The sequence below is a fragment of the Penicillium maclennaniae genome, assembly GCF_028827695.1.
Source record: "Penicillium maclennaniae strain IBT 15551 chromosome Unknown utg000003l:1.0-5670915.0:1.0-5674809.0, whole genome shotgun sequence".
In the NCBI taxonomy this organism is placed as follows: Eukaryota; Fungi; Ascomycota; class Eurotiomycetes; order Eurotiales; family Aspergillaceae; genus Penicillium; species Penicillium maclennaniae.
The window spans coordinates 1,680,178-1,702,740 of NW_026623215.1; the positions used below are offsets into that span (position 1 = coordinate 1,680,178).

Below are 22,563 nucleotides of genomic sequence, written 5' to 3' on the forward strand. Positions count from 1 at the left end.
TTGCTCTGCCGGCGCCACAGCTCGAACCCCTTTGGGGCACCTATTCCACCCGACAAAGCAGACCACTGTGCAAATCGTGGTTCCCCATGTCACTTCCGACAACACTCCACAAAAACAGATTTCTAGCCGGACCGTACTTGCACTTGACCTCTAGAAGCTGGTCGTAACTCTCCCCGTAGAAATCGCGTTTCCACGTACTGCTGAAGGGGTTGCCCTTGTTCATGTAGGCTCCGCTATTGAAAGCCCAATCCCTCAAAACAGACTCTCTGGCAGTCTCATCCCACTCTGCGGCATCTGCCAAAGCTTGACTTGGGTCACCTGCCGTATCCACGGAGACACCATACGCCATGACATGGGCCTATGCCGTGTGCCAGGCTGGAAGGACACTTCCACGTCTCTTCTCGGGGGCGTAGGCTGGTCCGAGCCCAGCCAGCATACCGAAAAACAACATAGAACCGTTTTCGGTATCTTGGGCAACAGAGGTTCGCTGAAGATACTGGCTCAAGTCCCTCTATCGGAAGGTTCGACTGCTCGGATCATCCTAAGAGCCGGCTGGTTAACAAGCTCGTTGAGCCGGCTGACTGGCTGGCAAGGTAGTTTGGCTTGGTAAAGAATCAGTAGCTCTGAGAACTCGGCGGTGCCAGAGTGAGATTAAGAGAGGAGTGACGTCCCTCGATAATTTGGGATGCATCTTGTGGAAAGTATCATTCATGCTTGTCGTCGTCGAGTTGTAGTTGGTGAGACTCACGGAGACTGCAGCTCCACGAATGGCTTCACTCAGGCCTAAATGGCTGACGGTCTGCTTTTCCTGTCACTGAAATGACTGTTACTGTGGTTCCTGTATCCATCAAATCTGGAATCTGGGCAGTTGTCTCGGCGAGGGCTACCCAAGACGCGTGCTCACTCTCATTTGACTTCCGACGCGGATAGAATGTCAGACTACGAGAGACCACACTTGCAGGAACTGGATGAGGTTTGAGAACGAATTCAGTCACGACCCCGAACTGACCTCCGTCAACTCCACAAATCGCCCAGAGGAGGTCTTAGTTCTGTTCGTCGTTGGCGAGTAGGCGGCGACAGTCAGTCGTAATCACCGTGACCTGGAGAACCTGATCGGATGCCAGACCGTAGTGGCTAAATAAGAGTCCATGGCCACCATTTTGGAACAATCTACCTAATCCAACAGTCGTGTCTTCGCCTCCGACTACCGTTCGGTTTACCCGATGCGCGACTGTATAAAGAGAGCCCCAATTGTTCCCGCCCCCAGCGACGAGCACATCGGCGGTCTCATTGCTCCTAGGCACCCGCCAAGCTCGGTGATGTTGAACATGGTTGAAGTTGTGAGTCTAGATAGAGAGGGTAAATGCTCCAGCTGATCTGGGAAACTATTGACATGACTTTGTCAGTGAAGAATTGTGTGAAAAAGGAACGGACCTGCCACTAAGATCATGGCCTGTCGACCAGATCACTAAGCGGATTCCTGTTCGATACGCCTATGCCATGGCAGTGGAAACTTGATCCTCTGTGGTGGCATTCACAATGTACTGGGGCAATCCTCCAATTTCGCAACCCTCGTCCTTGCTGTAACCATCCTCGCCGGGTGGCATGCAGGGGTTGTTATTGTAGATCCAGTAGTCATTACTTTCGGGCCAAGCGGAGTGATAGATGGCGAAGGACTACTGTTGCCTTACATTGGAAAAATGTAAGGGGAGTTGAATGGATTGCCCGGGTAGCATGATGAAGCGATTGAGGTGGTGTGAAGGATGTTTCCTTTGATAGACTTGTTGAGGGCGACCCATTTTCCGGAAGAGGGCCAACTCTTGTCATATGGAGACGGCTTACAGTCTGCGGCAAATACTGGGATTTTTGCGGCAGATGTGAGCAAATCAAAGGGTTGTACTGCGATAAGATGCATATTTACAGTTGAGCACATGAAGTTCTTAAGAGTCCAGCGCCCTTGTCCGTATATATCTGCGCAAGTCTACACCAAGGTGGCAGAGCAACACGAACACGGATCATTGTGGGCATGCTCTTCAAGCTGAGGCCTAAGTAGAGGGTTTCAATAACGATCTTGTTAGCTTGCTACATGAAGTAGGAATTGCTGTTCTGGACACTGCGGGGCTCGTGAGATCTTCTTCACATTTCAACGTTCAACAGTGGGCCAGCGAGACCTAATTTAAGGAAGCCTATGTTGACTATTCAGGCGCCGAATGACACCTGCCTCATAAGGCTTTTCGAAGCTTGCACGACACTGTTTCGTCTGTACTTATGACGATGCAGTGAGCGTCTTCAAGACCTGGGTGTGAACAAGTCCGCGTTGACCAGGAAGACGTGAGTTTGTGTGATTGACCGTATGGAGTGTACAGAAAGTAAGTATGAAGACATTTTGCATGGGGCACTTTACTTATCCAACGTTCACAAGATTGCTTGATGCTACTTATTTCGAGAAGTGCGGCCAATTGCTCACTTCGTGGTGTGTATACCTTCAATATTGCCCGAGCCACCACGTCAACTAGATTGCGTTCGATACCTCCAGCACTAAGGGTAGAAGGTAACATCTCGTGATCGCAAACAATACTCTTACTACCATATAGGGGCTTAGATGGTGCGTGTTGCGAACGTTCCCCTCTGTGTCGGGAGCAGATCCCCCCCCATGAATGAATCGACGCGAAGCCTCAGATCGACCCGGTGTCGGCCGGCAATGTGAAACACACGGAAGAGACGAGACTCAGACCGGCTGTAATGACGTAATAGCCTTTCTAAGAGCGCAAAATTCTTGAAACTGCCGTCGCACAGCCAGATGGGACAGATATTTCGTTCCTGGAAGTTCAGGCACCTAGGGATGGCCGACACTCGGCTCCGGCAGTGTCCGAGAGCTCAGTACAGCCGTCTGGTATTCGTGACCGTAATTAATACCACAAAGACAGGTGATTTCATAACCGCACGCTTGTTGGCGACGTCACGTATTGTGCGGAAGGTCATCGAGCACGTGACTAACATAACACGTGACTAAACGTATGAACGACAGCTCGTCGAGTTGTCGCAACAGCAGTGTATCGCGACCTGGTCTCCCTCTTACGGTCTATCTGGTGAGTCGATTGTTTTATTCAAATTATTTGCCCCCTGCATCTGTTGCTGTTCTCTCTGCCATTCTCTCTCCCATTTCTGTCCCCCCCAGATATCATGCTGCCCGAGACTGGACAAGTGGTAGTATGATACCAGGCTTAAGGGCAATCCACTTGTTTTCCCGTCTGATCGGACGAATCCCACCTGCCCTAAGAACACGAGGCTCTGATACGCCCGATTGTCTGGGCATCATTGCTCAGGTTGTTTCCCCCTGCCTTTCTGTGCCAGTGTCAGGCCATCGTCCTCTGCTCCACCCGCGAGCGTCCAGGCGCCTGCATGATTGGTCGCTAGTGATTAATTGCTCAACTTCGTCCACCCTTTCCACTCTTTCCAGCGCCAGTGGGCAAATCTGGCCTAGTGCCTTTTTGCCTGGAATGACCTCTACGCAGGAGTCTTTCTACATCCAGTCCCTTGGTTTCTTGCCTTGCCTTGGAGTCGCATATCCTTTTGCCTGTTTTTATTGGTGATTGTCGCTAAGATTTCAGTCGTTTCGTCTCGTCCGCCTCAGGGGAAAAAAGAGCCTCCGAAACAGCTCTTATCGCGATCGTCCGCTCCGGCGTACATTCTCCGCTACATCACCTCCCTGATCAACCTCACCTACCTCCATCCGATCTCACTCTCCTTCCATTCGACTTGTTGAACGTTTGCCAACTTCCCCGACCGCTGGGAAAAACCTATTCTTCGCCGTCGCTCAGCGGTCGCTCTCAACGACGACGGCGCTAGTCTCCAATAAACTTTTCAATTTGCGATCACTCTCAATCATGGCGGTCGCTTTCGATCAGCCGCCCCTCGAGGTGCTGGTGGGCGGCCCGGTTGTTGACTCTGCCTCAATAACGCCGCCGCGGAGCGCGAATGGAAAGAAGGATGTCCCCGAAGGAGTGCCCTCTGAGTTATCAGACCTAGAACTGGATCAGAAGTCAACTCGGGCGCCCGACGAGACTCCGATTAAACAGGAAGAGCAAGAAGAACGGGAAGTAGACATCGGTCCAATCGAACCAGATCATTACTACGGCGATGGAAAGATACCCGTTTTCAAACCGGTGAGCAGAGCAGATGATTGCGTCGCCCTTGCAAGAGCGGGACTAACAATCACTTGTACAAGACTATGGATCAATTTCGGGACTTCCAGAAATTTATCAACAGGATCGACAATTATGGAATGAAAGCCGGAATCGTGAAAGTCGTGCCTCCGAAAGAATGGTAAGTGCGCGGAAAGTCGACAAGATGTGGATGGCTTTACTCATCTTTGTGATTTTTGAAGGACCGATTCACTCGCCCCGCTGGACGAGGCAGTGAAAACAATTCGTGTGAAGAATCCAATCATGCAGGAGTTTCATGGTTCGCACGGCACATACACCCAAGCAAACATCGAGAAACAGCGCACCTACAATCTACCACAATGGAAGGGCCTTTGTGAGGAGAGTAGCCACCAACCTCCCGCTCGCCGAGGTGAACGACGTCGCAATCAGGAACGCGGAAACCGTACGGCCAACACCCCGCGACCCCAATCCGCCCGACCGACAAGCGACGGCGCCAAGCGTCGTCCTGGCCGTCCTCCCAAGCGCGGGAATCAGACGAAAATTAAGGAAGAATCCGTTGATGATGCCGAATCTTCCAAGCCCGAAGGGCCTCCGACCCCTGTGTCGCCCGAATCGCACCCCGTCGAGACCAAAAGTGAAGACCTCAGCGAAGGTGAATCTCTTCCCCCTACAAAGCCCAAAGGCAGACAGCCCAAATCCGTGACTTCACGACGCAAGAACAATCGTGGTGAAACAGTCGACCACTTCGACGAAGAAGCGTTCAAGGGATTTGATTACCGCATTCACGATCACGAGGAGTATACCGCCGAGAGATGTGAGGAGCTCGAAACGGCATATTGGAAGTCTCTCATGTACAACAACCCGATGTACGGAGCGGACATGCCCGGCTCTCTCTTTGAAGACTCTGTCGACTCGTGGAATGTCGCCAAATTGCCTAATCTACTCGATGTCATCGGACAAAAGGTACCCGGTGTCAACACAGCATACCTATACCTTGGAATGTGGAAGGCCACTTTTGCTTGGCACCTTGAGGATGTGGACTTGTACAGCATCAACTACATCCACTTTGGTGCCCCGAAGCAGTGGTACAGCATTTCGCAAGAGGACGCCCCCAAATTTGAGGCAGCTATGCGGAGTATTTGGTCGAGCGATGCGAAGAATTGCGACCAGTTCTTGCGCCACAAGACCTATCTGGTTTCCCCCAGCTTGCTTAAATCTCAGTATGGCATCACCGTCAACCGACTTGTCCACTACGAAGGAGAATTTGTCATCACTTTCCCTTATGGCTACCATTCCGGTTACAACATCGGTTATAACTGTGCCGAGTCAGTCAACTTTGCAACTGAAAAGTGGTTAGACTATGGTCGAGTTGCCAAGAAGTGCCACTGCGAGGCGGACAGTGTCTGGATTGATGTCGATGAGATCGAGCGTAAGCTGCGTGGTGAGTCCACACCCGAGTATTATGGCGAATACGACAGCGACATGGAAGGATTTGAAGGTGCTTCCGATCTTCTCACCCCTCCGCGCAGCGTGCCCGAAAAGACGTCCACTCGTGGTCCAAAGCGGAAGCACGCGGGCGACGGCCCGAAAACCAAACGAGTGAAACTCCATCTCCAGGGACCTCGGAAGATCCCGTGTCTACTTTGCCCCAACGATCTTGATTACGAGGACCTGTTACCGACCGAGGATGGCAAGGGCAGTGCCCACCGGCGGTGTGCATTGTTCATCGAGGAGACCACTATCCTCCGCGATGCATCCGGCAAGGAAGTCGTGTGTGATATTGACAGGATTCCCAAGGCTCGTCTAGATTTGAAATGTCTCTTTTGCCGGGAAGTTCGTGGTGCTTGCTTCCAGTGCAATTTCGGGAAGTGCACTCGAGCCTACCATGCTACATGTGCGCTTTTGGCTGGTGTTCAGGTCGAACATGGTTCCATTGCTGTAATTGCCGATGATGGCCAACAATACTCGCTTCCCAGCGTGGACTTGAAGTGCAAATTCCACCGTCAGAAGCGCCCAGCTGGTCTGCTGGGGGAGTCGTCCGACTTGGATCGCCGCGTGATTGAAGCCGCCCGTCGCCTCGTGCAGGGCGATTTGATCCAATTTCAGGTCGACAAGGAAATCAATGGCGCCATTGTGCTTCAGAATCGACCGGAAGAGCGGAGTCTCCTGCTGAAGGTTTTGCCAAGAGGGTAAGTTTGTTGTTTCAGTCTTCCATTCCAACCCTACTTGCACCTCCATAAACAGAACAACCGAAACCACAATAATCCCAATACTGACAATTGTCAACAGAGATGTCATTGAGATGCCATATCGATGGATGCTGGTGGTGCGCAAGAGTAATTTCGTGCCCCTCGCGCCAGGCATCCCACCGCTCCCGGCCCACTTAGCGCGCAAGCCTGAACGCAAAGAGCTCGAAGCGGCTGTCCCGGTGGCAGGCAGTGCGTTTGGCGACACCGGATCTCCCTATCAATGGGCCGAGTTCGAGACGGTGGATGCAACTAGGAATTCATTCGCCCCACTGACGGTGAACCTGGACAAAGGGGAACAAGTGTGGCATTACCTGGGAGCTCCGTCCACCGAGAGTAGGGCACAGTATACGCACAACCCTAGCGTGCCCATCCACAACCCGCGGGCCAATTTCCTGGACAGCGTCAAGTCGCTTGGCGTGGCTGGAGTCGATGCTCGTGCATCGAAGATCTCACCCCACCACCACTTCCGCTATGCTCCCACCGCCCCTGCCCCTCCCTACCAGCAAAATCTTTACGCCCGAAAACCCCAGGTACAACAACAACATCATCATCACTATCTGAACCCCTCGCTGCAATCCCGACCGCCCTCCTTTACCTCCGCTCCCTCCCTGCAGCACCTTGCCCCTCCCCCTCACCCTGCCCTTGCTGCCGGTGCTGCTGCTGCCGGTCCTGCGATGCCGTCGGCCTTTCGTACCCATTCGAATCAATCTACCCGTCATGCCCCCTATCCTTCCGTCGCCAAGTCGCACCAGCAGCAGCATCACCTCCCTTCCACCAATACCTTTGCCAACGTTCGTGAACTCATTGCCCGTCGTCGTCTGGCCCAGATCACCGACCATGCCAATGTCTTTGCCGGGTACACGATCGTTAGCCCCGAATTGGTGGTAGAGACCCTGCTGGGCCCCATGGGCTCCATTCCTCCGGCCAATGGCCTCGAGAAACTCGAACTCGCCATGGCCCAGCAGCGGGTGCAGCCTCGGGCTGCTGATGGAACCCTGTTACCGCCTCAGACTCTGAACATGCGATCGGAGGAGGTGACTCGTCTACTTCAGATGCTTCGATTTTCGTTAGTTAGCCATCGTGAGCGACTAGACGTCATTCAGAAGAAGGAGTCGGAGGGGATTAAGCAAGAGACCATTGATCGGGGAAGCGTGGCTGCCGCTAAGATGCCGGGTAAATATGCCTTCCTCGATCAGCAGCGGGCCCTGGCTCCCAACGTGTATCAGTCCCCGTACAATATGCCGTCCGGCCTCTCCGAGTATGCCAAGACGACTTATGGGCTGATTCATTCGGATGATGAGCCGTCCAAACCGTCACTGGCCAATGATTTCTTCAACAGCCTCTCTCATGCCGACAAGGAAAAGATCATGAAGACATGTGGCAGCTTTGTGCAGCGTGCCATCAATCGATCGACCAGCCATAGTCGACATAGCTCCACAGGCTCTAATTTGAGGCTATCATCAGCACTGGCTCAGCAGACCTCCAATCCGACCATCGATATCACGACGGTGGATGACCCCCCACTCTCCGGTCTGGATCTGCCCCTGCATGCCGATTCCCCATGCTCTAGTTTCGGCCGGTCGCATCTGCGGTTCCAATCGCCCAATGAACTTCCTATCCACGGTCCCGATCCCCATCCCGATCATCACGATCTCTTTGGGGATCAGCAGGCAAACACTCGTTTCTGGCAAAACGGGCCGTGGATTGCTGGCGATGGCAACACCCCGAATGACGAGAACCGACCGTTCTTCGGACCGCACTTTGGACCGCACGAGCGTCTCAAGCACGACTATGCCTCCTCCGACATCTCTCCAGGCAAAGGACCGGGATCCTTGCACTCCGTCGACATGGCCGGTTTTGGCCTCGACGCAACTGATGACCTCTGCGGCGAATTGAGCCCGTGAGCCACCTTTCGATGCTGCTGCTCACTTACGACCTCTACTTGTACCCCTGCATCTGGTTTCCTCGCGACTGTACTTGCATCTCTCTCATGTTACGACTTCACCGGCCTGACGACTGCATGACTGGGCGTTTTCCCGTTTCCCCATTTTCGACCTCGATTCTCACGATCGTCCTCCACGGGTTATGTTTTTTACGAATTGGAGTTGACACTAGCTGGCTGGTTACGACTCAGCGATCTTCCTTTCTTGCTTCTTGATTTCTACATCCCATTTCACCCCTGCATCCTTGCCTCCCTGTCTCCACCTCACCTCCCACCTGGACACGAATCCCGTTCTCAAAAGTCGCTCTGGTTTAGACTGGAGTCGTCGATAGACTGGAGTTCGTTTGCTCTTTGTGTTTCCTCGCCATCCCTAAAAGTCCTTCCATCCTCTGTTCTCACTTCCGTCCCACCTCATTTTACTATCTGTTCCGGTTCCGCGTCCACGTCTACGTCCACGTCCATCTTCCATCCCCCATCCCCCATCCACTGCTCATCTCGTGACGTCAATATCTTCGGGCCTACTTCCGCCCTCTCCCCCGCCGCATCTCACGGTGCGCGGCTAGATACATCTAACAAGAAAAAAAAAATTTCTTTCCACGAAGCCAGTGATTCGACTGGATGTTTGTGCGCCCCTTTTTGATACCCCCCTCGCACTCCCCCCGGGCGCTGCCGAGTGAAGTCGGGGCTCTGGCCCGAGCTCAACGCCCCGAATCCCGGCTTCTTCCCCCTTTTTATTGAATGTCTTATATTGGCGCTCATCTCGTGCTGTGTGTTTATTTCTGCCACTATGGTAAAGAAACTCCGGCCAAAGGCAGATGTGGCAGCCGTCACCACTGGTGACCTTTTGCAAAATAAAATAAACAAAACAAAAAACAAAAATCCAAACCATTTCATCAATACATGATCCACGTAGACCCTAGCGAAGGGGATATGTTCGGTAGGACCTACGAAAATTAAGGTAGCCTAAGCCAGTGCCAAAGGAGTAACTCCGCGGGTGACCAAGTGGCAAAGGGACTCCACCCATCTCGATAGCGTATCCCGCTTATCATCTCCGACTCTTGAGTTACCCTAAGCGCGACTTAGGAATTAGTCATTAGTTTTGTGCCTAGGAAGCCTCCGCGCCGTAAAACCTTCGCCGATAAGCTGTGTTTCGGACGCATCCATGGTCCTCTTTGCCTATTTGCTGTATACTAAACCTTCGCCCACCGCGGTCTCAGACCGCGATGCGACCTTTTATCATGCGGGGTTCTCGTGGGTCTCGCCATTTCACTCTGGGGCCTTTCCTTTAACTTCTTAAATAATTCAAGCTTCCCTGGACGTGTCCCTTCCCCAGATCCAACCTCTTGACCCACTCTCAATCATTATGGCCGACGCCGCCGCCGACGAGGCGCTGGCCCGTATGGGCTACAAGAGCGAATTGCCTCGAAACTTAAGCATGCTTAGTATCCTGGGCCTATCCTTTGCAATCATGGCCGCGCCCTATGGCCTGAGCACCACCCTCTATATCACCCTCGACGACGGCCTCTCTGTGACAATCATCTGGGGCTGGGTCTTCGTGACTCTCATCTCCATCGCAATTGCAGCCTCTCTCGCGGAAATTTGCGCCGTCTATCCCACCGCTGGCGGTGTTTATTACTGGAGCGCGATGCTTTCTACGCGTCGCTGGGCCCCGCTCATGTCCTTTATCGATGGCTGGTTGACCCTCGTCGGCAATTGGACCGTGACACTGAGTATTATCTTTGGTGGTGCACAATTGATTCTGAGCGCCATCTCGCTCTGGAATGAGACCTTTGTCGCGAATGCTTGGCAGACGGTCCTGTGCTTCTGGGCTGTGACGCTGGTCTGCACGCTTGTGAATGTCTTTGGGTCGCGCTGGCTCGACCTCATTAATAAAATTTGCATTTTTTGGACCGCTGCGAGCGTCATTATCATCTTGGTCACGCTTCTCACCATGGCGGACCACCGACGCAGTGGCGAGTTCGTCTTTGCCGAGTACGATTCTTCGCAGAGTGGTTGGCCTGCTGGTTGGGCCTTCTTCGTTGGCTTGCTGCAGGCGGCGTACACGCTCACGGGCTACGGAATGGTTGCGTCCATGTGTGAGGAGGTGCAGAACCCGCATCGTGAGGTGCCCAAGGCTATCGTGCTCTCTGTGGTCGCCGCGGGCATTACGGGTCTTCTCTATTTGATCCCCATTTTATTTGTCCTGCCCAACGTGCAGATGCTGCGCGACGTGGCGAGCGGACAGCCGATCGGACTGCTTTTCAAGACTGTGACGGGTTCCGCGGGCGGTGGCTTTGGTTTGCTTTTCTTGATTCTGGGAATCATGATGTTCGCGGGCATTGGGTCCCTGACTGCCGCCAGTCGCTGCACCTATGCCTTCGCGCGTGATGGAGCGATTCCTGGTTTCACGCTCTGGCGCCGGGTAAACAAGAGATTAGATGTGCCCGTGTGGTCAATCATTCTGTCGTCTACGGTGATTTCTCTCCTGGGTTTGATCTACTTTGGTTCCACGGCGGCTTTCAACTCTTTCACTGGTGTGGCGACCATTTGCCTTTCCACTTCGTACGGCCTACCTATTTTGATCTCCATGATCCGGGGCCGCAAGGATGTTGCTCAGTCTACTTTCTCCCTTGGCAAGTTCGGGTTCGTGATCAATGCCATTACAATTGCTTGGATTGTGCTCGCTGTTGTTCTCTTCTGCATGCCTTACACACTGCCTGTTACGGCCTCGGGGATGAACTATGCGAGTGTTGTGTTTGCTGGATTCGCCGGCATCAGCATCATCTGGTACTTCGCGTATGCGCGCAAGCACTTCACCGGCCCTCCGGTCAGCAAGGAGGAGGTGTCTGCGGTGGCGGGCGTCATGACAGGCAGCGCGGTCGACTCCGAGAACGCGATCCCCGGAATAGTAGAGTGCAAGAAGTCGTCAAGCCTGTAAATCGAAATATGCATAGCTAATCGTCCAATAATGTATTGAAACATTCAGAAGATAAACACCAAAAGTAAACCCTTAGAGATATGTCGCGCAGATGCAAGGGAGCGAGATGTAGCGGAGAATCACAAGTGCCCTGACGATCTTCCCCGAGAGCCGCGGTCCACGTCGAACACGCCACATTTTCGGCCTTTGCCCTGATGCACGAGGGCATCTCCTATACACAGTTTACCGTGCATTGTACGCCCGGAAACCTCTATCCAGGGTGACTACCAATTCGAAGTACCATCCAGACCTCCAGCCGAACCCTGGAGCTGTCGCGTGCGGGAAACCAGCGCTTTCCCGAGTCCTGCAGTCACGAAAGGGGAGAACACTACCGATCATCTTTCCGACATACACCACCCCTGACCACCGCGACCCTTCCGGCCCCGTTATTCTCGATTGCCCTGATAACTTCCACTCATGACGCTCGTCCGCGTCTGCCGATGCCCCACCCCGCTTCCATGAAGACAGGGCAGACTACGGAACTTCCAGCAGCATGTCGGACTCTGTGGGTGCGTATACCTCAGGAAGTCATGCCCGATAAGGTCTTCTGATTGCTCATCAATATGCGCAGATCGCGTCTTCGTCCATGCCCTCAATACAGTCAAAAGGATTCCTCGGACGGGCACCGCGCGCCCTCCGGCGGCTGAGCGTCTGAAGCTTTATGGTTTGTATAAGCAGAGTATGGGTGCGTGGTCTCCCCTGAGACCCTCGAGGACTTACCCGAGGCATGTTTCGATACTGATACTCCGGCGCAGAAGGGGACGTGGAAGGTGTGATGGATCGTCCGATTGGGAATACCTCGGAGGTGCACGCGGAGTGCGAGAAGTGGTACGTCTACAAGCCCCGACCCCAGATCCCTTCATTACAAGGCCCTTAACAATGGAGCTAAATGATTGTCTTGATACAGGGATGCCTGGTATGCGCAGCGCGGTCTCACGCGCACCGAAGCCAAACGTCGATATATCGGCACTTTAATCGACACGATGCACCAATATGCTTCTCAGACCCCCGAAGCCCGCGAGTTAGTATCCGAGCTTGAATTCGTCTGGGACCAGATTAAATATAACGCCTCCTCATCATCATCTTCAAGTCCATTACATGCCGTCGGCGTGCCAGCCTTATCACGACACGAGGGTAGTTCGTACGGAAGCATAGGAGGCCGACTAGCAGGGTCGACAGATGCATACGATAGACCCAACCGAGCAGATGATGGTCGAGATTCAAAGCTTCGCGTCTTGAGCCCCGTTAGCCAGCCCGAAGAAGAAGAGTACTACCGTCGGCGCCGGTCAATGGATGTTGAGGATCCGGCGGAGATAGATGATGAAGAAGACGAGGAATTTGAAGAAGCACGCGACAGTATCTACGAAGAAGCAGATGCCGCAAGCACAAACACAGGTCTCCGCTCTGAAACGGAACATACATCTCACAGCCACGACCGACGACAACAGCCCACTAGCATGGACGGGGCCAGCTGCGTCGAAAGCCCCAGAAACTCACGGCGCGACTCAAATGACGTACAGCCAAAAGATAGCCGGTGGCGACGGCGCGTCGAGCAAGCTTTAACCAAGATGACGGCGGAAATCGCAGCAGTCCGTGAACAAATGGAGTCGCGCACATTAGCGCACCGACGTCGATCAGGCGTTTGGGCGTGGTTGAAGTGGATTCTGTGGACTGTCGTGCGCCAAATTGTGTGGGATTTGGCGCTGTTAGGCGTGATTCTGATTGTGATGCGTGTACGCGGCGATCGGAGACTTGAACATCGTTTGCGTGGTGGGTGGAAAGAGCTTAAGGCTAGGCTGGGCCGCTTTAAGCTTCTTAAGAAAGTCGGCGATGCTCCTCTCCTTCCTTAGTTCTCCCTTCTGGATACGGGTCTGGCTCGGATATATAATGTTTGGTGCATTTGGATCGTTGGTGCTTGCACTTGCCGACTTGGATCCTTCCAAACAATCTGACTGGAGAGTTTTTGTCTTCGATGTTTATATCTTTTTTCTTTTGTCTAGTACATATGGGTTTCAATTCGAGGCCAGGTCTCTAGGGCTTGGGAATACTTTTTCCTTTTCTCTATTTTCTTATTACTTGTTTTGAGTCGTGAGTCGTGCATTCGCCTTGAGGTATGTGATAGATGTTTCTCCGATCTGGGATAATTATCGGCTTAGAACTGTTCGAGCATAAGCTGGTGGATATTGTCAATTTTAGAAAGTGATAGACTGCTACACCTTTTCCGTCTTCCTTCTCAACAGATTTGCTACTTTTAGCATGGACTCTACTTGAATCTACATCGGTGAAGATATGCACATTATCCACCTGTCCACCCTAAATCTCATGTAGTCTCCATTCAATGTTGGAGAAGCACAGGAAGACTCAACCGAATTCAGCATACATCCGAATTCAGGCAGAAAAAAAAGTAAAGTTAGATGGTCATAATCAAGCAGAAATCATGTAGCCATTCCTGATGCCAATAGATATTTACACAAAACATACACCGGACTAGCACAAACAGATAGTTGAGACACAAGGACCACTTGCACATCCCAAGAAAACAGTAGAAAAGCCGGGGCCCTGGACGGCGGGTGAAGAAGGCACTCGTGAGAGAAATCGCAATGGAATTAGCAGTAGAAGATCTCCACATGCTTTTAGAACTGGCGGCCAGGGTACTCCGCGTACATCTGCTTAGGTCGCTGCCACACAGGAACCTGGTTCTCGGGGCTGCCGGGAACCTCCTTCTTCAGACCCTGTACGCGAGAGGAAGTCAGATGCTGATACATGTGCATTTCATTTCCTAGGTGGAAATGAGAACTGGAGACATCGGGACCTACCAATTTGTCGAAGATGCAGCTGTTGAGCTTCTGCTCGGGACGACGGCAGTTGAAAAAGGTCTGGTTGTTGTTCTCCAGGCAGTCGACATGAGCCTGGAACTCCTGCATGCAGTGCGTGTTGATGTCCTTGATGCTATGGTCCGAGGTCAGTCTCGGACTCTCTCCCCTTCTTCACCATGCTCTATCAAAGCGACACTTACACACTGGCAGCGCAGCGGGTAACCTTGCGACCCTCCTTCAAGCAGTCGAACTCGCCGCGGCCGTTCGCCTCGTCCTTGCACTTCATGTAGTCATCGTTGAAAGCCTGGCAGCGGGCGCCAATTGCGAAGGAAGCGCTGGCGAGGAAAGCAGACGTGGCACCAATCTCTTCGACCTTGGGAATGTGGTCGGGCATTGGCGTGGTATCCACGAGGAGCTTCTGGTTGAACCTGTCGAGAGAGGGAGACGTTAGTCCGGGTTTCTGGAGGCGCGGGCAGACGGGATGAGTCCGGGCGGAGGTGGTGAATAGGCATACTGGGGATCTCTTTGAGCCATGGTGACGGTAGCTTGTCTGAACTTGGGACTCTATTCAGGTGGGGAGTGCAATTGGGGCAGGACTTAGAGAGCTGCGGGTTTGCGGGTGCGAAAGGTCGGTTTCTTTGGCCTCTACCTGATTGGTTGCGGATGGAAGATTACATAATCGACTGTAGTTGTCGCCAGTCGCATATCACAAACCACCTGAAATGAAAAGGTATTGAATTGAATAAGAAAAGAGGACATGTTCTAGATAGATGTGACCGGGGTTGCGTTACTTGAAGGTGTCAATTGCAACGTGGAGTTCTTGCACGATCTTCGAACCTCGAACATTCAGTGATAAATCACGTGACTCTAAACAAACCAGCTCCGACACTTCTTTCTTACGAGCTCTTAGCACCTCCTCAGCCCGTCGCCCAACCACCAAACCCCCAATTTCGGGGTGATATATTTCTGAACTCGGTCAATATCTCAGAAAATCCACGAGTCGCGTGGCATCTCGTCATATTCACCGAATCGGCGCTCGATCTTCCTTGATCGAGCTTTTCTCTTCTTCGCGGTACCCTTCGCGACGCATTGCGACCGCCGTAATGTCTCTTTTTCGGAGGAACACAGACTCAGAGCCAACCGGCTGCCAGCCCCTTCGGTGGCGCCGGCGCTACAGGAAGTGGAGGATTGTTTGGCGCGACACAGAATCAACAGCAGGGCTCTACTGGAGGTAGTCTCTTTGGCGGCAATGCGACAGCTCAGCCCCAACAACAACAGTCCGGCGGTCTTTTTGGCTCAAGTACCGCACAGAAGCCCGCGGGAAGCCTGTTTGGTGGTGGTGGATTAGGGCAACAGCCGCAGCAACAACAGCAGCAGCAGCAACCGCAACCCCAGCAGTCCGGTGGGTTGTTTGGTTCTTCATTCGGGCAGAAGCCCACAGGAAGCTTGTTTGGCGGAGGTGGTCCGGGTCAGCAGCAGCAGCAGCAACCGGCGACCGGAGGTGGACTTTTCGGTGGAGGCCTTGGTGCTAGCACTCAGCCCCAACAGCAACCACAACAGCAACAGCAGGGCAGTCTATTTGGAGGATCTCTTCTCGGAGGGCAACAGCAACAGCAGCCGCAACAAGCGCAGCAGTCGCAATTCGGCCAAACTACTATGGCTCAGCCACAGCCCAACCAACAACAGCAGTCCCTTTCTTCGAGCTTGTGGTCACCCGGCCGAGCAATTACCGGAGGTAGCCTATTATCCAACCCTGCCAGACTCTTGCCACCTGCTAATCTGTGTCCGCAGTACACCGTACCGTTCCCATGCAAATCGCTATCGTGAAGGACAAATGGGACGCGCCCAGCCAGTCATCTCCATTCCGAGCCTATCTCTACAACCACGTCGGCGAGGACCAAGCGCCTTTCTACCAGCCGGGCCCAGAGGATGACGAGTCCAAGTGGGAGGAAGCTCTTCGCCAACGACCCGACCCTAGCTACGTGCCCGTGCTTGTCAAGGGTTTCTGGGAGCTTGGCAAGCGCGCTCAACGCCAGAAGGACTTCCTCACCATGATGCAGACCCGCCTCCATGAAATCAATAACTGCCTGACGGAGCTTCTCTCGCGCCACGACTTGAAAATATCCGTCAAGATAGCCGACTGCCGCAGGAAACATCTCGTTCTCAGCAAGCGCTGTCTTGCGCTGGCCGCCAAGACTCAAGTACTACGCAGCCGAGGCTACGCGATGGACGATGCAGAGGAGGAGTTGAAGAAGAAGTTAACCCAGCTGGAGCGTGCAGTCTTTGATCCTTCTCTCAATGGCCGAGGCGAAGAGATCTGGGCCCGCATGTTGGCCATCCACGAGCACTCCAAGCGATTGCAGATGGAGATGGAGCGCGCTGGTGGAAGTGTGGTGAACAACGGGGAAGATGAGATCGATGAGCAGACAATGAAGACAGCAAAGAAGGTATGTTGCTCACAAGGATTCGCTTGCTCATGAACTAATTCGTAATAAAGATCCTCGACGATTACCATGCTCAAATTCAGCACCTGCAGAAGGAACTGGCCTCGGTCAAGAAGGAGTTCGAGGAGGCGCAGAAGCTGAACGGGAACTAGGAAAGTTGCCTGCATGCTTCCACTCAAATCATGCATCTCTTCACATCTTGGGACTAAATGGCCCATGGGCATGGGAGCACCGGCGTTTATGGGGAGATGACTACTGTAATGCATACTCAATACGATTTCACTTGCTACATTGACTTTGTTTTCCCTGTAGAGCTTTCTTTACCATAACAGTGCCTAGCATTGTCTTCTTTCCATTGCTCTATATCCAACCAAGCCCAGAAAAAACAGGCATGTACAATAATAATACATCATCCAGCCAATGTTCTTGGATCGAGTGCAGTGATGGCAAATCAAAGTTACCATTGATAGACAACATAGTAACCCGACGGCCGCACTTCTAAACCAGGACATGATGGTCTGGATGTGAAACAACCTTCCCAAAATTCCAATTACACCGAGTGGTCATAAGTGGCGGTTCGTTCGCCATGCGCCCACGACGCTCGAGATGGGGGTGGATGGTCGATTCGTTTAGAGGAACTTGCGGGCGAATTCGACAGCGAAGGGGGCTATAAATGTATCAGATCGGATGAATTCGACAGCAGGAGGACGCCGTTGCGGCCTTTGGGACCATCTCAAGACCCTTCGGTCGTCAAGCGCATGATTCTACTTACACAGGTAGAGGAGGAAGCCGCCGAGAGCGGTCATCTTGATCGTCTGGAAGGCCTCAGCCTCACCAGCCTGGAATGAGTGTTAGAGATTTACCGTAAAACGAAAGGCGGCGCGAGTTACCTTGATCTCTTCCCTGGAGAGCTGGGGTTCTTGACCTGCAATCAGGAAGTCAGTATATGCATTCAACAGCACAGAGAGGACTGCGGGACATACCGGGAGCGAACATTTTGTATGTGGGGATATGTGGTTGATCGAGGATGAGGTGTAAAGACAGAGAGAGATGGTTGTTCGTGATGGAAGGCGAAGCGGACTTGGGAAAGAAATCACGGGAGCACAGACCAACGTCTCCTTCTCTGTCCGCCTCTGGCCTTTCATCACCTTGCCATCTTTCTCTGTTCCTTATTTTCTTTGCATTGTGCAATCCTTTGGTTGCATAATCACTGCAGCTCTATCAGGTCTGACTTGCTGTCACAGGTCTGTTGCTCGCCTTTTCAACTCGCGGGTGCCGGGACTGCCTGCGCAACCAACCGCGCCGTTCACCCAACCTCATTGATCGCATCCCTCCATCTCCTTTGCTCCTTGCCTTTCCCTTCCTGTCACTTAATTCTTATTCTTGAGATACCCCATACACTATGTCTGCCTCTCCCGAGCATCACGCTGGCTCAGCCGCCGCTACCCCCGAGCGTGAAGAGCCCGAAAAAGTCGCGACGCCTATTGCCGGCGATGAAGAAGAAGGCGACCAGCCCGTCGAACCTACCACTGGCGACGATATCGAGAATCAAGACGAAAAAGCCGGTGGTGATGATGATATCTCCGACGATGAATCTATTCTCTCCGAAGTCGACGAGGCACAATTCGATAACTTCGATCCCGAGAACGTCGATATCGAAGACCGCGCACCACTGGATGTCGATGCAGATAATTTGAAGTTGATCGGTCGCCACAAACGCAAGCGCGCTGAGGGCGAGGAAGATCGCCCGCGCCGCAAGGAGGGTCGTCGTGAGAAGAAAAGCCGCCGTGCGCGCGATGAGGAGGACGGCGAGGGCTCGTCATCTCGACCTCGTCAGCGAAAGCAGAAGGAGAAGTCACCCGATACCGATGAGGAGACTTTGGATCCTGAGACCCGTCGTCGCCGGGCTCTAGACCGCGCCATGGACGAAGCTATGAAGAAGCCTACAAAACGCCGCGCCCGCAAGCAGGATGGAATTGACCTTGAGGCCATGGCCGATGCTGAGATCGAGGATATGCGGAAGCGCATGACCCACGCCGCGCAGATGGATGCTATCAATCGCCAGGAGGGCAAGCCTGCTATGCACAAGCTCAAGCTTCTACCTGAGGTGATCATGCTCCTCAACCGGAACCAGTACACCAACGCCCTGGTCGATCCTGAAATCAACCTACTGGAGGCCGTTCGATTCTTCCTTGAGCCCTTGGACGATGGTTCTATGCCCGCCTACAACATCCAGCGCGATCTTTTGACTGCCCTGACTAAGCTTCCGATCCAGAAGGATGCCCTGATCGCCAGTGGCATTGGCAAGGTGGTCGTATTCTACACCAAAAGCAAGCGCACGGAGCGCCGCATCAAAGAAATGGCTGAGAAGCTGCTGGCTGAGTGGACTCGCCCGATTCTCCAGCGCAGCGACGATTACTCGAAGCGGGTGTTCCAGCAAGCTGATTTCGATCCTACGTATGTCCTCTTTGCCCTTGAACCGTGCAAAGTCCCTACTGACTGCTGCATAGCAAAATCACCAAGCGTGTCCCGACTACAGCTGAGATCGTTGCTGCTGATGCCCGCGCGCGCGAGACGCTGCCTCCCCGTCTAGCCAACCGTGCTCGCGTCGACCGCACCCAAGTCAGCTACTCTATTGTTCCCCGACAGACCGCTGTGGCTGAGAGTCGCTTTTCCCGACCTCTGGGTGCCAGTGGCGAGGATCGTTTCCGCAAGATGCAAGCCCGACAAAATGCGGCGCAGAAAGCATCTCGTCGGTGAATCAACAAACGTGTCTCTAACTATATGGTGGCCGGCACCTTTTCTCTATTTTGACTCATAATTTTTTTTTTTTGGTTTGGTTTTTCTTTTTCATCCGTTAGGCGTTCGGGATGGATCGGGAACCTTTGAGATGACGGGATGGGCGTGTAACATCAATTGCATCCGGTAGCACTACTGGAAAAGAAGAAGTGAATTAAAAGCCAGATAAATGTCAAGTAGACACCAATCAGTTTCATGTTGTACCCTCAGATTCTCAAATTCCCTCGACTTTGGCTAAAAGCGAGACAAAACCGAAGTCCGAAGTTCGGCCGGCGGAGCTTCCGTGATGAAATCCAGATCCCGCATGGCTCACGTCATACTTATCGGTGTCTCGGTCTTTGCTTCTTCCTTTTGCTTTTATACCTCCCCACTCCTCCTCTTGGAACGTCACACCACACCACATCGATCTACACAATGAAGCTCCTCACTAAGGAAGAAGAGAACAACCATTACCGGTAAGGTTGATCCCCGAGCTCATCTTCTCTATCATGCCATCGACTGACAGGAATCAGCGCTGTCGTCAAGGGTGGCACCATCGGCGGTCTCACCGGTCTGGCAGCCGGAGTCGCTGGCGTCATGCTTGCATCGCGCCGCTTTCACACAATCCGCAACCTGACAATGCCCATGAAAGCCTTCCTCACCACCTCATCCGGAACCTTCGTGGGAATCATCGCCGCCGACCACGCTTCGCGCCAATTCGAGACTCAGCAGAATGCCGAAAAACTCTGGTACGAGAATCGTGAAGAGCGTCTTCGTGCCGAGGAAACCCGCGGCCTGAGCTTCGCCGACCGCACCATGGCTTTCGCCCGCCGCGAGAAGTACAAGATCATCGGCGCTACCTGGATTGCTTCCATTGTCGGCTCATTTATGCTTGTCAACCGCAACCCGTTCCTGTCTAGCTCGCAGAAGATTGTCCAGGCTCGTGTGTATGCGCAGGGTCTGACTCTTGGTGTTCTGTGTGCGTCGGCGGCGTTTGAGATCTCGGATCAGCGTCGTGGCCGCGGTATTCTGGATGCGCAGAAGGAGAAGAACAAGAACCAGAAAGAGGAGGCTGTTGACGAGACTCCTGTCCGATCGGACAGCAAGGATGAGAGTGACCTTTGGAAGGACATGGTCGCTGCTGAGGAGCAGCGCTTGAAGAATAAGCACCAGTCTCTGCATCTGAAGCACGCCGAGGAGCACGTCGAGGCTGCGAAGGAATCTTCTGAGGAGTCCGCTAGTGAGAAGAAGCAGGACGATAAAAAGGACGAGAAGGAGGAGAAATCCGAGTCTGAGTCTGAGTCCAAGCCCAAGGCTGAGAAGTCTGAGGGCAAGAAGCACTAAATGGCCTCGCTCAAGGATACCGCTTCACGTTCTTTGATTCCTCACACTTGCAACTCATACCGATCCACATCAACTTGAACGACTGGCCGCTGATTGACCTCGACCATTCTCCCTTGGAGCTCCCTTGAACTCTGTTGACCCACTATAGACTGCGAGAAGGGACTGTACTTTCTTTCCAAGAGGCTGGACCATTGGGGCTTCCCCCGATGTCCACGTCTCATGCATCTGCTTCTATCTCCTCGGACCGGCGTTTCATTTCTCTTTCATTTCTCTCCTTTATGCCTCGAGGGGCCATGCGCCCCAAAAGTTCTTTACCTAGCTCGTGTATGATACCTTGAGGTGGTTGGACTTCTTCTCTATTCTAATGACTTACCTGTCTCCTTATGATCTTTGTTCTCTGTATGCAGATCTATCAAGTCTTCATAGATCAATTACTGTTTGACACAATTTCACATATTTGCACTGACAAAGCTCTCGAGATGAATAGAGACATGTGTAGCTCCAGTCGACCCACCTACTGCAGCCGTAAAGTAGAGTAGATCTAGATCTCCAGGTTATCGAACAAGACCAGCTTTCAAATCCTCCCGTTACAATAGAATCCGCTCACACTCTTCCGCAGCCCTCAAGCCAAAACTATTCATCCCACCCTGCCAACTCAACCCAATCGCCGCCTTAGCAAACTCTCTAACTCCAACCTCATAATCACCAATCACCCTCTTATCAAGACCCTCAACCCCACCCGCCTCAACAATCCTCCTCGCCAAATCCCCAGCATCCCTCAACGCCGTATTAGCACCCAACGCCCCTGTCGGCGGCATGACATGAATCGCATCCCCCACAACTGTAACTCGCGAACAAGGAGCCCACGGCTCGATCTCTGGCAAAGCCGACAGAATTGGCCTGACAGCCGCCTGCGACTCATCCTGCATCTCAAAGATACTCCTCAACGCAGGATCCCACCCCTTCGTCAAAGAACGGCTCAACTTAGCCGCTTCCTGTGTCGTCACATGCCATGATATCGTATCTGAGACTGGAAGCACTGATGCGCGCACCAGGAGACACCAATACATGTATGTATTTGGCAGTGGCAATGGGATCTCATCGGCGCATGGGAAGCGGATAGATTCGAACAATAATGTAGGCTGGGATGAATCATCTGGATCGGTGACGAGACTCATCCCCCGGTGATAGCTTTCGGGTAGGCTCGCCAGGAACTGTGGTTTCAGTGGTGTTTTTCCAAAGATGATGCGCATGGCTGAGTCGATACCCCGGTATTCGGGGATATACTGCTTGCGAACGCGCGAACGAACTCCATCTGCGCCGACAAGTAGGGCTCCTTCTTCGGATGACCCGTCGGTGAAGAAGGCTGTCACTTTATCGGCGTCGACGGTGTAGTGATCGAAAGTCTTTCCGAAGAAGACATTTCCCTCGATCTCTAGACTGGGGAGTAATGCTTCGCGGAACGTGCTGCGGTCGACTGTATACACGCTTCCTGACATGGCCTGTGGCGGAGGTCCAAGGCCGAGTGTGGAAGGAGCGGGCGTTCCATCTGGTTTGATTCTGATGCCCATTCTGGCGGTTTCGGCGCATGTCTCTTCGAATAGAGTGAAGAGCCCTGGCGTTAGGGAATCTTGGAGGGCCTTGACGCCGTCTTTGGTAATTCGGAGTCTGTAGCCTTGGGTTCGGAAATTGCTCTTATAATCTGCTTCGAATAATTTGTAAGGGACATTATTTCTGCGCAGGGCTTGAGCGAGACAGATGCCTCCTAGGCCGGCGCCAATAATTAGGACTGGAGGTGTCATGGTTTGTTGAAACAAGATGTCGCAAAAGGGAATTAAGAGAGGATT

The 22,563-nt window shown here is 53.0% G+C and overlaps 9 protein-coding genes across 9 annotated transcripts; 6 read left to right on the forward strand and 3 right to left on the reverse strand.

Moving 5' to 3' along the window:
- Nucleotides 1-40: 40 nt before the first annotated feature.
- On the reverse strand, nt 41-349 carry N7477_002734 (FAD linked oxidase N-terminal; the record flags this gene model as incomplete). The annotated part of the gene is made up of 1 exon (XM_056964397.1): nt 41-349. The coding sequence occupies one exon, from the start codon at nt 347-349 to the stop codon at nt 41-43; it is 309 nt and encodes a 102-aa protein (XP_056824350.1).
- Nucleotides 350-3,887: 3,538 nt separating this feature from the next.
- N7477_002735 (putative jumonji family transcription factor) lies at nt 3,888-8,319 on the forward strand (the record flags this gene model as incomplete). The annotated part of the gene is made up of 4 exons (XM_056964398.1): nt 3,888-4,166; nt 4,229-4,326; nt 4,388-6,355; nt 6,456-8,319. 4 exons carry the CDS (start codon nt 3,888-3,890, stop codon nt 8,317-8,319), a joined length of 4,209 nt encoding a protein of 1,402 aa, XP_056824351.1.
- Nucleotides 8,320-9,720: 1,401 nt separating this feature from the next.
- On the forward strand, nt 9,721-11,295 carry N7477_002736 (putative GABA permease; the record flags this gene model as incomplete). Its single annotated transcript, XM_056964399.1, has 1 exon — nt 9,721-11,295. One exon carries the CDS (start codon nt 9,721-9,723, stop codon nt 11,293-11,295), a length of 1,575 nt encoding a protein of 524 aa, XP_056824352.1.
- A 532-nt stretch (nt 11,296-11,827) lies between these two features.
- Nucleotides 11,828-13,184, forward strand: N7477_002737 (acyl-CoA-binding domain-containing protein; the record flags this gene model as incomplete). Its single annotated transcript, XM_056964400.1, has 4 exons — nt 11,828-11,843; nt 11,906-12,019; nt 12,090-12,162; nt 12,242-13,184. 4 exons carry the CDS (start codon nt 11,828-11,830, stop codon nt 13,182-13,184), a joined length of 1,146 nt encoding a protein of 381 aa, XP_056824353.1.
- Nucleotides 13,185-13,967: 783 nt separating this feature from the next.
- Nucleotides 13,968-14,684, reverse strand: N7477_002738 (NADH-ubiquinone oxidoreductase 20.8 kDa subunit; the record flags this gene model as incomplete). Its single annotated transcript, XM_056964401.1, has 3 exons — nt 13,968-14,283; nt 14,351-14,578; nt 14,665-14,684. The coding sequence occupies 3 exons, from the start codon at nt 14,682-14,684 to the stop codon at nt 13,968-13,970; spliced, it is 564 nt and encodes a 187-aa protein (XP_056824354.1).
- Nucleotides 14,685-15,302: 618 nt separating this feature from the next.
- N7477_002739 (putative nucleoporin) lies at nt 15,303-16,746 on the forward strand (the record flags this gene model as incomplete). The annotated part of the gene is made up of 3 exons (XM_056964402.1): nt 15,303-15,885; nt 15,942-16,597; nt 16,648-16,746. Coding segments are annotated over 3 exons (1,338 nt in total), but the record flags the coding sequence as incomplete, so codon positions are not given.
- Nucleotides 16,747-17,996: 1,250 nt separating this feature from the next.
- N7477_002740 (transcription factor SPN1) lies at nt 17,997-19,354 on the forward strand (the record flags this gene model as incomplete). The annotated part of the gene is made up of 2 exons (XM_056964403.1): nt 17,997-19,051; nt 19,105-19,354. 2 exons carry the CDS (start codon nt 17,997-17,999, stop codon nt 19,352-19,354), a joined length of 1,305 nt encoding a protein of 434 aa, XP_056824356.1.
- A 453-nt stretch (nt 19,355-19,807) lies between these two features.
- N7477_002741 (HIG1 domain-containing protein) lies at nt 19,808-20,716 on the forward strand (the record flags this gene model as incomplete). The annotated part of the gene is made up of 2 exons (XM_056964404.1): nt 19,808-19,848; nt 19,906-20,716. The coding sequence occupies 2 exons, from the start codon at nt 19,808-19,810 to the stop codon at nt 20,714-20,716; spliced, it is 852 nt and encodes a 283-aa protein (XP_056824357.1).
- Nucleotides 20,717-21,303: 587 nt separating this feature from the next.
- N7477_002742 (FAD-dependent oxidoreductase) lies at nt 21,304-22,518 on the reverse strand (the record flags this gene model as incomplete). The annotated part of the gene is made up of 1 exon (XM_056964405.1): nt 21,304-22,518. The coding sequence occupies one exon, from the start codon at nt 22,516-22,518 to the stop codon at nt 21,304-21,306; it is 1,215 nt and encodes a 404-aa protein (XP_056824358.1).
- Between the last annotated feature and the right edge of the window lie 45 nt (nt 22,519-22,563).